At 37.6% G+C, this 12,353-nt stretch overlaps 1 protein-coding gene across 2 annotated transcripts in view; it reads left to right on the forward strand.

Annotated features, from left to right (window-relative positions):
• Positions 1–10,642, forward strand: part of SLC41A2 (solute carrier family 41 member 2) — a 53,050-nt gene extending 42,408 nt beyond the window's left edge. For both annotated transcript variants that reach the window (XM_048932610.1, XM_048932617.1), the window contains exon 11: positions 4,566–10,642. In XM_048932610.1, coding sequence (XP_048788567.1) covers positions 4,566–4,751 — 186 coding nt within the window. In that variant the 3' untranslated portion in view covers positions 4,752–10,642. The remainder of the gene's footprint in view (positions 1–4,565) is intronic.
• Positions 10,643–12,353: the final 1,711 nt, after the last annotated feature.

A 12,353-nucleotide genomic window follows, 5' to 3' on the forward strand; every position in this document is an offset into this window, starting at 1 on the left:
TAGAAGCACTACATCACCATTACTGGCAATGTAATGCCAGTCTTCTGTGTACGGCTGAAAAAGGAATGTCAGACGCAGACATGTGTTGCCTTTTCTTCACCTCAGTATGGCAGCAGTAGTTTCTAAAAGACTGTTGGAGTTTATAATGTCTTAATTGGCTATATCAGGAGTTTCCAAATCTCATTAGCCAAAGTCCTAAATCAGCTTGGAAACTGATTTAAGTTAAACTGGTGAGACTTTTGCGTACAGACATGCCAAAACTCCTTGGTATATCTGTTTATGTGCTTGGATAGAGTCCAGAAGGACAGAAAGCTAATGAAGTGTGTTTGTTATTGATGAGTGTTATTGGAGAAGCAAGATGTTGTCTAATGAGTGGGCTGTATCTTCTGAAAGGTATCTATATTTGCTACCAAAGAAATTAAATCAGTGGTTCCAAATCACAAGATTACTAAAATACCAATAGCAAGAGAGAACTATGGGGATTTTTATAGCCAGACACTGAAAAAAGTGATTGCTTCTTTGGAAAAGATAGATGTATAATCAGAGAATATTAGGATGTTATAATCACAAAATAAACAAGAGAGTTAGGCAAAGCAGACTATGATAACAAGAAGAGAATAAATGGAAGGCTTACCCCTACCCTGGGCTCACTCACAAAACACCAGCAGAGGCAATCTCCGGAAGAGATCCTTCCCTACTGGTAGACAGCTCTTCAATAGGTCTAGGACGGGTGGAGCCAGGCAGAGCAGGTGAATTGCCTTCACCTGTGCTCCTCTGGCTGACTCATGGCTCGCCTCAGGTGATCAATCAGAGGTTCAGGCCCTGACTCAGCAGTTCCCATACAATAGATACTGAGTTGTTTCCTTGGATGTGTTACTATGTAGACCCTGCTCAGCCTACAGAATTTTGGCTGTAGACCACGGAGATTCAGCAAATAAGTTCAGTGTAAATTTATTGAGTGCTTTACAGTTACTTCTTAGTTTTGAATTAAGATATCCAAAGATATTTAAAATCTGAGAAATGTGTGATTTCATCATTAACTTAATGAAGGGTCAAAACCACTAAAAACCTAAACCATAACTCAGATGAGAATGATGTCAGTCAGGACACATTTAGAGATCCCTAAGTGGAGGTTTTCAGTAATAATTATACAGGGTCTGCTCTAAAATGAATATCTCCTATTTTTTTTTATATTGTCCCGTGATGTCAGAGGCGGATGTTGGTGGGATGGCAGTAGAGGCAGAACCTGCCATCAGTATTCCATTATGTTTTGTTGCTGTGCAACAGACGGCAGCGTAGGGACAGTCTGACAGACTGGCGTCTGACATGGGAGTGTGTATGAAGCAAAGGTGTGTCACTGAGTTCATCTACGTGGAAAAAATGGCACCCATTGACATCCACTGATGTTTGCTGAACATTTATGGAGACCAAACAGTGGATGTACTTAGGCTGTAGGAGATGCGTTTCAATAGTAGTGGCGGTGGTTTACCTCCACTGATGCAGGCTGTTACAAGCACAGCATGCAGGATCTTGGTGAAAATGCACAGCTAGTGGTGGTGTCTGTGTTTAAAAACAGTAATTGTTAGCTGAGTATTTGCTCTGTCAAACAGTGTTATTGAGTTCTTGGTTCCTGTTGAATTTTCCATGGAAATAAATAGGAGGCATTACTTTTGGAGCAATCCATGTAAATAGCTACTTCATCAGTTTTTACCTTCCTTAAACCACAGAGTTATCTCATTCTTCAGTCCTGAAGAATTCCTGTGCTACTGTTTCGTAATTCTACTTTTTTTGTTTTTTCCTTCAAAAAGCACTGCATTGTTCTCTTCATATTAAATAGATGTGAACTAATATTTTAAACTAAAACAGCAGCTCTGCATACATTTTCAAGCATTTCTTCTCACTTTCCTACAGCATTTTATGGGCTTTTTATGGCTTTTCAGTACTGATGACAACTTTGTTTTTTCCCTCAAGAACAGTTGGCTTTCAACTTGAGCTATGAAGACTTATTTGTAGAATGAGAGCCGAGTAGAAGTAAGCTGTACTTATACTACTATGCCATATGTGTGAATTTGCTGAAATGAGTATAGGTCACTGACAGATCCCTGCAAATGGAAAGTGCTGTGCCACTACACTGTCTTAAAATGTCTCTTATGTAACTTCCCACCTGTGCCTAAGAAACCTATCCTTTTTATTAGTCTTTGCTCTCCTTTACACTTCTCCTTTTATTTCACCTGTGAGATCTTTGCAAATGACTTTTCTTCTCACTTGAAATGCAAGAATTGTCTTACTTTCAAAAAAAAAGTCAGCAAACTCATAGTAGAAGTTTTGCTTATTTTTAGCCAAAAATTTGACAGAATTTGTTGGTTGATGACTTTGATTTCCTCCTCCTAACATTGATTGGAAGCAAAATCTCATTAAAGATTTAAGTTACATTGATTGACTTCTGTCTTTCAACACTGTGGCCATATATTTCTTACTGACTACTTACCATTTCCAAAATCAGATCTGTATAATTCTTAAATGTTAGTGAGCTTCTAGGTGTGCAAATGCTCAATAATAACATTATTTATTCCTTCCTCCAAATAAAGGCTGATAGACTGCAGTCTCATAACTTACCCTGTAAGTGCTGTGTCTCAACTGCCATCATCTACCATTGCAGTCATCACTTGACACAATATCATCTTACAACTTTTTTCCTATTACGGGTTTCTTGTAATTTGTGTTGTGTGTTATATACCCATAAGCTAACATGCCAAAAGAAATTATTTGGGAAGGTTCACAAAACTTAATTTCCAAACTACATATTCTTCTCAACAGTCAAAGTCCGTTGCTTTAGGGTCAAAAGTATATAGGCAAATGATAAGTTTTCATGTTATTACTTTTAAAATACAGAAATATACACTGCTATTTAAGTTGGGTTGTGTATGTCATGTGTTAATGATTGTGAAATACGAGTTACTTTTTCAGTGAATGCTCTCATCTTCTAATAGAACATACAGTAGCAGAGCTATAGTAGCTGTGGGGCACTGCAGAGTATTGTGCGCATCCTGTAGGTGATGTTACTATGCAGTGTCTTTCATAAACAGACCTCTTTTTGTCCGTGTTAGAAGAAGGAGCTGACTCAAAGAATCTGATAGTCTTCCAAAGAAAACATCTGTTTTAAATATATTTGTTTGGATTCCAGTCAGCGCACCTAGGACTTGCATAATTAGCTTAGACTACAGAGTTCCTTTTTCAGAAGATATGTTTAGATAAATAAGCCATGCATTTTTCATTAAGCAAATATTCTTCCTTCTCCCTCCTCCCCCTTTTTTTTTTGTTTTTGTAATTAGAAATTGGGTTTGTGTTTTAAAATATACTTCTGCAGAGCAAAGATGGAATATTTGAACTTTTTAAAAAGTTTTTTTCTCTTTTTTGATATTTGTTGTACAGTTTTTTGTATTATGGGGAATGTTTGGCAGATATCATTTCAGTATTTCGTTTAACAAATGCATACATGTATGCACGTTTTCAATTCCAAGAATTGATAATTAACGGAGCAAAATGTGAATCTTCTACCTTATACTATTTTTGTTACTGTTCTTCTATATGTATGTTGTATGACTTTTTGAAAATGAATTTGGTAATAACTTTTTAAGTTTAACCTTCCTAAAGGATCTGATTAACTGAAATGCATAAAATACACTTAACTCAGTTTAAGCAGCTCTTCAGAAGACGCAAGAAACAGAAGCTCAGTTAGAGGTCTTCTCTCCATTCATCTTGTGCCATGTCACACCGCATGATTCCACTGAATCGGAATCTTTTACCATACAGCTGTGTAGCATTAAAATAATTCTTTTCTAAAACTGGGTTAATAATTATGCATATCTTTGATATCAAAATCAAACCTCTAGAATGTTCAGACATTCACGGTTTGGAATGAATCTTTGGGACAAATTCAGCCTGGAGTGACAGTTTCATAATATATATTGCAGGTGTGCCTCATACAGCAGGGCTGCACATGAAATTGGTATTTCACACACAAAAGTAGCGTCTAGGTCATTATCTATATTTCTATATATATCACATTATCCAGATGGAGTTGTTCTTAATTTGACCCCATATTCCTCATACCACGTCTGATTTCATTGGTGGTCTAGATTTGTGGAAACAAGAGCAGTGCCTGTGTTGAGTGCTCTCATCTGGGTAGCACCAGTCAGTTGTGTGTGATCTTGAAAGCCCGTTTATGTCCTCACTGTACACAGAGTGATGTCATGTGTAGGAAGTGCAATTTGCACATTTGGTTGGTGTTCTTACGATTGTCAGAAATTCTCATAGACTGGAGGAAGAATGCTGTCATTGTGTTCTTTCTCCCTGTCCGCATGATTTTCTAGGAGAAGTTGGATAAATGTCTCTGTCCCCACTGTTAGGTAGTTTCAATCTAAAATTAATTCACATTGATTGTTTATATTTTTTCAAAAGCATTCATGTACAATATTGCTAAATTCTAGAACGTCGTTGTCTGTTGGCTCTTTTACAGTGTAATTCAAGTGAGAATAATACAGATTTTGGTTGTTATTCCATAGGTGTTTACTCTGTTATGGATTGCTGACTGGATGGTGCACCACTTCTGGAAAAAGGGAAAGGATCCTGACAGTTTTTCTATCCCTTATCTTACTGCACTGGGAGATCTGCTTGGAACTGCCTTATTAGCTGTAGGTTTTCATTTTCTATGGCTCATAGGTGACAGAGATGGCGATGTTGGAGATTAATTATTTCAATGGATGCAATGACTTTTCCTGAAGTACTGAGATGAGCAATCATTCCACTTGATGGTCCTCAAAATGGTTGTTCCATTTGGTCTAAGTAAATCAAGTTGACACAGATACAAAACAGCCTTAATCATTTTGGTTTGGATTGGTAAAAAAGGATGGATCTAGGAGGAGACTTGAGGCCTTTAGACTGGAAAACAAGGTGGATGGCTGCTAGTTGAAAACATCTGAGCAGAAACAGTGAAGGACACATCAACCCTTTATCAAGTTCTACATTTTTAAAAGAGCTGGTCTTTTAAAAGAACTGTTTCTTATCTGTTAGTGCAAACCAAAACAATCTCTTAATTTCTTATTCAGTGGTGACAAAGAGGGTAAAAAACAATCAGTGACTTACCTTGTTTTTCTTCCCTAATATTAAGTGGGTATGTGTTCTCATCTTCCCACAGAAGTGGATAGGATACCACAGATGAGTTCTCTTTCATAGACCTGATTAGCTGGTACGTTCTTATCTTGCAATTTCAGTGCTGTAACTCTGACCACTGCAGACTTGGTATCAATAATAACTGCTAGAGTGATTTGTACCCTGATTGTTAAAATGTTTTGTCACAAGCTTCATGTATGCTAATAGAAATATCATCATTTATAAAATCAGGCACTTGAAAAGTGTCTGCAGGACTGAGTCCTTTTTCTTTCTGCTAAAAAAAGCAACCTAATTATTTTACTGATGTAATTTATTAGAAGAGTGTAGTGAAGAGAGAGAAAGTGAGACTGACCTGATCAATAATAAGGGATAAGTTATTAAAACTCCTTGTGCTGGAAAGTGTCTTTTCATTTAGCAACTGGAAGAAACGTTGGACTAACTCATATTAACAGTGTTGTGATGGCCAGTGTCCTGACTTGAAGGAAGTATTTGGAGGTGTTGATTCAAACACAAATGCTTATCCCAGACTAAAACTTGGGGGATAGAAGATTATGTTGCTATTTTAGGCACATAGGAAGTTACATAAACTTTTGAAATTCCAGAGCTGTCTACATCATCCACTTCCAAGCAGAAACCTCCGTTCTTGCTAACAGGATTTCTGCTTTCAAGCTCTAGAAATAATATTGTTCATTAGGAATGACTGCTTCTGAATGATTTATCTTATTTCTATACCACGGTATTTCAGATGATGCATTGATCGTGAAGACTCTGGTTACCACTTAGAAAAAAGTACACTGATTGCTCTGGTTTATAATCTACTGGAAATTCCTCATGGCATGTGTTTTTTAAAGACTGCAGCATACATCATAAATGCATAATTACATAACTCAGATTTCAAATGTTATTATCAAAAGTTTTTAATTTTGAGAATTAAATTAGACAACTAAATCCACCTATCAGTGTAAGCTGTAAATCTGTAAACATTAGTCCTGGAATTTATGGATATGAATTGTCCCTTTTAATTCGATGGACCTACTCAAATGAATTAAGTTAATTAAATGCATAAGTGGTAATGGGGCTTCTACAGATGTTGGTCGCCTTAAACTCTGTGGAAATTGGAAGTGTAATTCTGCAAATTAAACCAGCTATTCAGTGCCTAGACATGGATTTAGATGCCTGACTTAGCACTCTCATTTTAAAGTTTTTATTTGAGCTTTTTCTTAGAGCTAAATGACATAGTTGTTTGAATGAATCATATGTATTATGTCTTTTATTATGTGAAAGATGAAATCTTTCTAACTTCAAGTTCTCTGACTTCTCTTAGTTTCTATTAATGTTATTTAAACTAGTTGTATGTAGCATTGCAGGAAATACTCCTATTAAATTGTTTAAAATGGACTAAATGTTAATTTTATTTTTTTAAACTTATCTGTTTATTTTCATTCATGGCTGTTTGCTTTTGGTACAGACTTAGATGCAAGATTTTTTATTCTGCTAGAACTGCCGTCTGTATTAACTAAATAAGTATTTCAAATGCTTTTCTCATTTGAGTTATTGGATTTTAAAGCCCTTTTAAAACAGATTGCAAGATTCTTGACAATTAGAATTTCTTGAGGTACTTGTGATCTGTACTTACATGATGCATGAGGGCATCGTGCTGTTTGGCCAGGGCAGGATCCTTACTGTGTTCAATATTTTCACAGTAAATAAGCAACAACTGGTGTTACGGCCTGCTGGCAGGTGGGTGAGTGATCAGACTGCAGAATTGGGAAAGAAATGTCAAATGGGACAAATTCAGTGAAATTTGAAAAGCAGAAATACACATCTTGAATAATCTGTGGCATGGAAAGGTTTTGATTCCTGTGTGGAAGAGGCATCTAAAATTAAACATGCAGGTTTGCTAGCTCTTCTGCACAAACATTATGAAGGAAAGAAACCCTAATGACCAAGTCTTGGAGGGTGTGTTACCCCATTGCACAATGATAACCTGGGAGAAGGCACAAAAAAGTTGTTGTATCCAAGAGAATCTGTCATCTGCTCAAAAACCCTTAGATTAATTTTAACTCTGGTCAAGTCTACTTTGCTACAGTAGACCACTAATTTGATTTTTATGCTTACCCTAATATGAGTCCATTTCTTTTCTGCACATGTGTAAGAAATGTTAATAACATTATATTAAAGACAGAATAACAAGTCCCTTACGTACCATTTAGAGCATTCAATTGAAAGATATATCCTGAGATGCTATTCTGTCTCTTCTTATCAAAACAGCTATATTTTATAGTCTTGCTGATAAAATGATCACTCTTTGTACTAAAATGAATATTTTCCTCCCGTCTACCTGAAGAATATTCTTTCATATCTCCCTTAGTGTTTTTTTCTAGCCTATTTAGGGCTATGAGTGATTTACATCCATTTGATTTTTATTTCAGCAAGTAGCATTTTCTTTATTTTGCTCTTATTCATATTTCCTTATTCACCTAATTTAAGCTGCAATTCCTCTAAAAGCTCCTCCTGCAACTTCTTGTACCATTCCTACTCTTCTGATGAGATAGACCAGCCAGAAACTCCAGTTGCTTTGCCTTTATGAGCTACTATCTGTTACCTGATGCTAAGTAACAGCTGGAGTGCTCCTATGGAGTGGCCATTCCCACTGTCTACTCTTATTTGCTTCAGAACTGTCCATATGGTAAACAGAAGTAAGGGCAAGTTCTCTGAAATGGGCACTGTTTGGCATTTTGAAGAATTTTGTGCCCATCTCAGTTGTTCTATGAGTGTGCTTGGCAGGAAAATTTCATTTCTTAAACTACAACTTTTTAAAGTAGCCAGGATAGTTCCACAGCTGGATTGTGCTGTTGGACACAGGGCAGGGTGTGTGTTTTAACCTATTTAGATCAACATTTTGAGTTTTTCAGCATCACTGTACGTCTTGCATTAATCTGAGAGGTTTAAATTTGTGATCTCCTCTTTCATTCCAGTGTTGAATGCACTAATTTCTCTGGGGCTTTTAGAATGTTGATGATGGAAAAACTGGTGAGCAGCAAATTAATTGCAATTCTTTTTACGATTTGCCAACTAAATTAGACTTTTCTTATACAAAAATTAAAATGGCATGAGGATTAATGCCTTATAAATGCAGTCTAGTTTGAAGAATCAGGCCTCAAAATAAGGCTTATGATCTTCTTAATGGATTTGCTATTTGGCTTCAGTTCCGAGTATCATGTGAGTAATGCAGAATACACACATTAGGAAGCACTAGTGAAATAGAGTGTTTGAAATCCGTTCTTATAGTAACATTGCTATTGTAAAGTGGGTAGTCTCTTTAGTGAAGCAGAAAATAGCAATAGAATATGCTAATTAAATTACAAACTGCTAAGAGAAGAGCACAGTGATGCTCAAAAGCACTACTGAAGGTATCAGAAGTCTCCAGTAGGATTTTTCTTTTCGGCTAGGTTGTTCTGTGATCTCTAATCCATTCCTAACCAAGTCAGTCTGTTCCTCTGTTACCTTTTGGATCATCATTTTCCCATATGTACTCTACATCAGCTTTCAATATATGGAGGCTGGGAGAAATAGCTAGTAGAGACGTGTTTTATCATTAAAGCATCATTCTCATACTCGCTGCAGAAAAGGTTTGTGTTGAATTCAATGGAAATTTGATCATGTCATGCAAGATACTCTAGAAAATCCTGATTTAACAGATCACGAGTAATACATGATTAAAGCTGAGAACCAAAATGTTTAATAAGTATGTAAAATTACCATATTTTCTGTGGGTACCCAAGAGCAGTAGTGTGTCTCTTCAGTCATTCAGCACTGTAAGGCTTAGAGGACAGTGAGTTTCTCAAGTGGAAATAAAACTGTACCCCCATTCCGGATGGGCTTTACTTTCTCTGCAGTTAAAAATTTAATTTGATTTCAGCCCTGCTAGTTGTTCACATAATATGCAGGAGAGTTCATCATATGCTCTATTTACACTTCTATTTCTAATCTCTGACCATTCCTGAAACTTGCTGCTTCTTTTATTTCACCAGCCTCTTCATGTGATTGAACATTCTTCAGATTGCTCTGTCGAGGGTTTGTTCCCTCCACAAGACTCGATAAAAGTCTTGAGAGGCCCAGGAAGTGCTTTCCTTCAATAATTTTAAATCTCTTTACTAGTGAAGGAAGTTACTGAATGAATTATTTGCTAGACATCTTTGGGAATAATCGACTTCTTAGTAGTGCCTTGAAATTTAATATCTACAAGTTCTCTGATCTATATTACAAGTTTTACTGTGAGCAAGGACTAAGAAAGATTTGTCAGTTCACTCATATTTTCTGGTGTCTACTGGTTTTGATTAATGAAGTTGTTGCCGTGTTCTGGCTGAAGTAGAACAGCATTCTAGTAATATCGACATTCTAAATGTTTTTCCAAAAATGATGATCAATAACACTTGCACAAAGTCAGTTTATATTTGGAAAGCAATCATCCAGTAGGCTGCTTTCCTGAGAATCCTCTTGCTATGGCTGCCTTTACATCATGCATAGCTGTATTTTCCAATTTCAGTTTGAAGCAAGTATTTGTCCCTGTGTTGACACAACCAATTTTTTTTCTCTCTCTTGGCGTATCCAAAGTTCTGGAGTAATGTCAGATGTTTCATTTCAATTGTTCTGAGTACTAAGCCAGTTTTTACTCAGTAAAGTTTTACTAAGTGAAAATATAGACGTATCCTATTAATTCTAGTTCTAGAGAGATGGATGGTAGCTTTCATTTAGCATGGAAGTCTATCTCTGGAATTGGTTGATTTTCCAAAATAGAAGTTAGCTCTTTGAACTTGATTACATCAGTGATCTGAGGACAACTCAAGTACCAAGATTATCTGAATTCATTGCAAAAGGGTATGCAACAATCATTGCAAAAATGATTTGGAGATGCAAGTCAATTGTATTTATCTAATGTTTAAAGAACAGCTGATCACTCTTCCTTCTGTTTCCCATTTGAGATCTCAACTACTTAGACTCTTACTGCTTTTTTGCCCTAAATGCTGTGGAAACTGTGGTCCTCCTCTGGAGTGAAAGACGTTGAGGCCTTTAAAAGCGAACAAACAAAACCCTACCAAAAAGCCCTGCTTGCTATTTATACAAAATGAAAGATTTAAAATGCTTGAATTCAAATACTGAAAAACACTCTCATTCCTACGTTTAATTTTCAGCTGGCCTTTGCTTGTAGTTGAAAGCAGATTAAATTTTTGAAGACTTTTTATAAATCACTGTAAGACAACCATGCCAAAAAAACATGAAACCTGGCTCATCTAGATGCCATGTCTGGTTATGTATGATGTGCATGAGACTGAAATGATCGGTGACAATGTTGGCCTCTTAGGGAGAACTACCTTGCGTAGAGCAAAGCTTGACTGTAGAATCTTGGCATGAAACTGAGTATGGCACTAGATAGGATTGGCACTATAATCAATATGCAGTACTTCACCTCTGTCAGGCCCATGGCTGGAAGAGCAGCCACCCAGACAACTGTTGTGGTCATGGTATGGTTTATAATGGTTGCAAGATAAGATTTTTTTGCGGAAAATCGGGAAGTAAAAAATGTTTGCACAACAGTTTGTCCAACCCTTTTCTCTGCCCCACGCAGGGTGTCTCAACCATCTGCTTCCTTTCTCCTTTACCTTGCTGGAATGGGGCAGCATGCATATTCTGCTGCACTCCCTGTTCTCAGTTCTTGCTGGAAACACAGGAAGATGCGGAAATGTCTGTTGGCTCAGGGGAAGTCCAGTTCCACTGCTACAAAGAAATTTAAACATTTATTAAGGCATGTAAATATTTTAAAGTCCGTCTGATGAGATTACTGCATGACATAAATGTTTAATAGATACAGAATCTGCACTTAGAGCCCTGATTAATGGAAACACACCTCTGGAGTATGTTTAGCTTTCAGAACAGCACTAAGAGAGATAAGCCTGAACGTCTGCAGCACTCCTCACCGGAACCAAAATAATGTCCTTTTCCCCTAAGAAGTCTCTCACAACATGTACTCATTTGTCAAACATCATTAAGTGCTCACCTTTACGACTGGTAATTCTCATTCAGCAGCATCACACCCCTTTTGTGGCAGATGACCAAACTGAGTTGTTCAGCACCGAATTAAACAGGAGCCAGCAGTGTGTCCTGGCAGCCCAAAGGACCAGTTCCCTGGGGCAGCCTTAGCCTGGGTTAAGGCCTGGAGGAACTGTTCCTATTGGCTTCAGGTGGAGCCCCTGTCATTCCAAACAGAGCACACGATGTCTTAAACCTGAAAGCAGGAGATCATTTCAGAAGTGCTGACCTGAGGGCTTTCCACCCGACATCTTTAGGCTCATGAAAAATGAGGCTGGAATCCCAGCACTGCAAACAAAGTTTGCAGCTCTGCACCGAGAAACTGTGAGGGAGCCTGCGTGCCAGCACCCAGCTACATTTCCCAGCATGGAAGTGCTCATTCATGTTCTGTGTGTGTCATTTGTAGCTTTATATCCACCTCCTGCCGAAGACTGGCCAGGCAGCCTGAGCCAGGTTGCCATAAGCCAAGCAGCTTTGCTGGCTTTGCTGTAGTTGGAATGCTTTTCTTTCATTTAATTCTAAATATCTCGTAATGAAACTCCCAGGACTTTCCACAGAGATTTTGCAACTTAAATTTCCTCCCGTTCCTTTTCCAGATTTACACAGAGTTAATCTCTCATCTGAATTTCCCTTAGCTGTCCCTTCTGCACCATTGACTTTGAGGTCTTTTTCCATAAAAAATAATTGTGGAGTTAATTTTCGAAATTTTCCTAATGCGAAAAAGGGAGGCTTAAAAGCATCTGCTGGAGGAACGATACATATTGCACATAAAATCTCATTGCATACACAGCAGTAACATTTTTATGATAAAATAGCAACGTTCATTAAGACACAACAGCAAAACTGTTTCGTCCTTCCATATTGCTGAAGGAAATACTCTTAATAAATTCCATATAGCTCCAAATCCAGGAAGGAAGGGAGTAGAACTGGGACACCCACAGCTAGATCAGGGTGTTTAGAGCCCCTCCAGCCTGACCTCGGATGGATGGAACGAAATTATTGTCTTTGCTCATTCCCATGAGAAAGCCCCACACTCAGCCTGAGACTGTGCTGGGCCCAGCAGTGCCATGAGGAGAGCAGTGCCCACCCCA

The sequence above is a fragment of the Lagopus muta genome, chromosome 1 (genome assembly GCF_023343835.1).
Source record: "Lagopus muta isolate bLagMut1 chromosome 1, bLagMut1 primary, whole genome shotgun sequence".
Lineage (NCBI taxonomy): Eukaryota > Metazoa > Chordata > Aves > Galliformes > Phasianidae > Lagopus > Lagopus muta.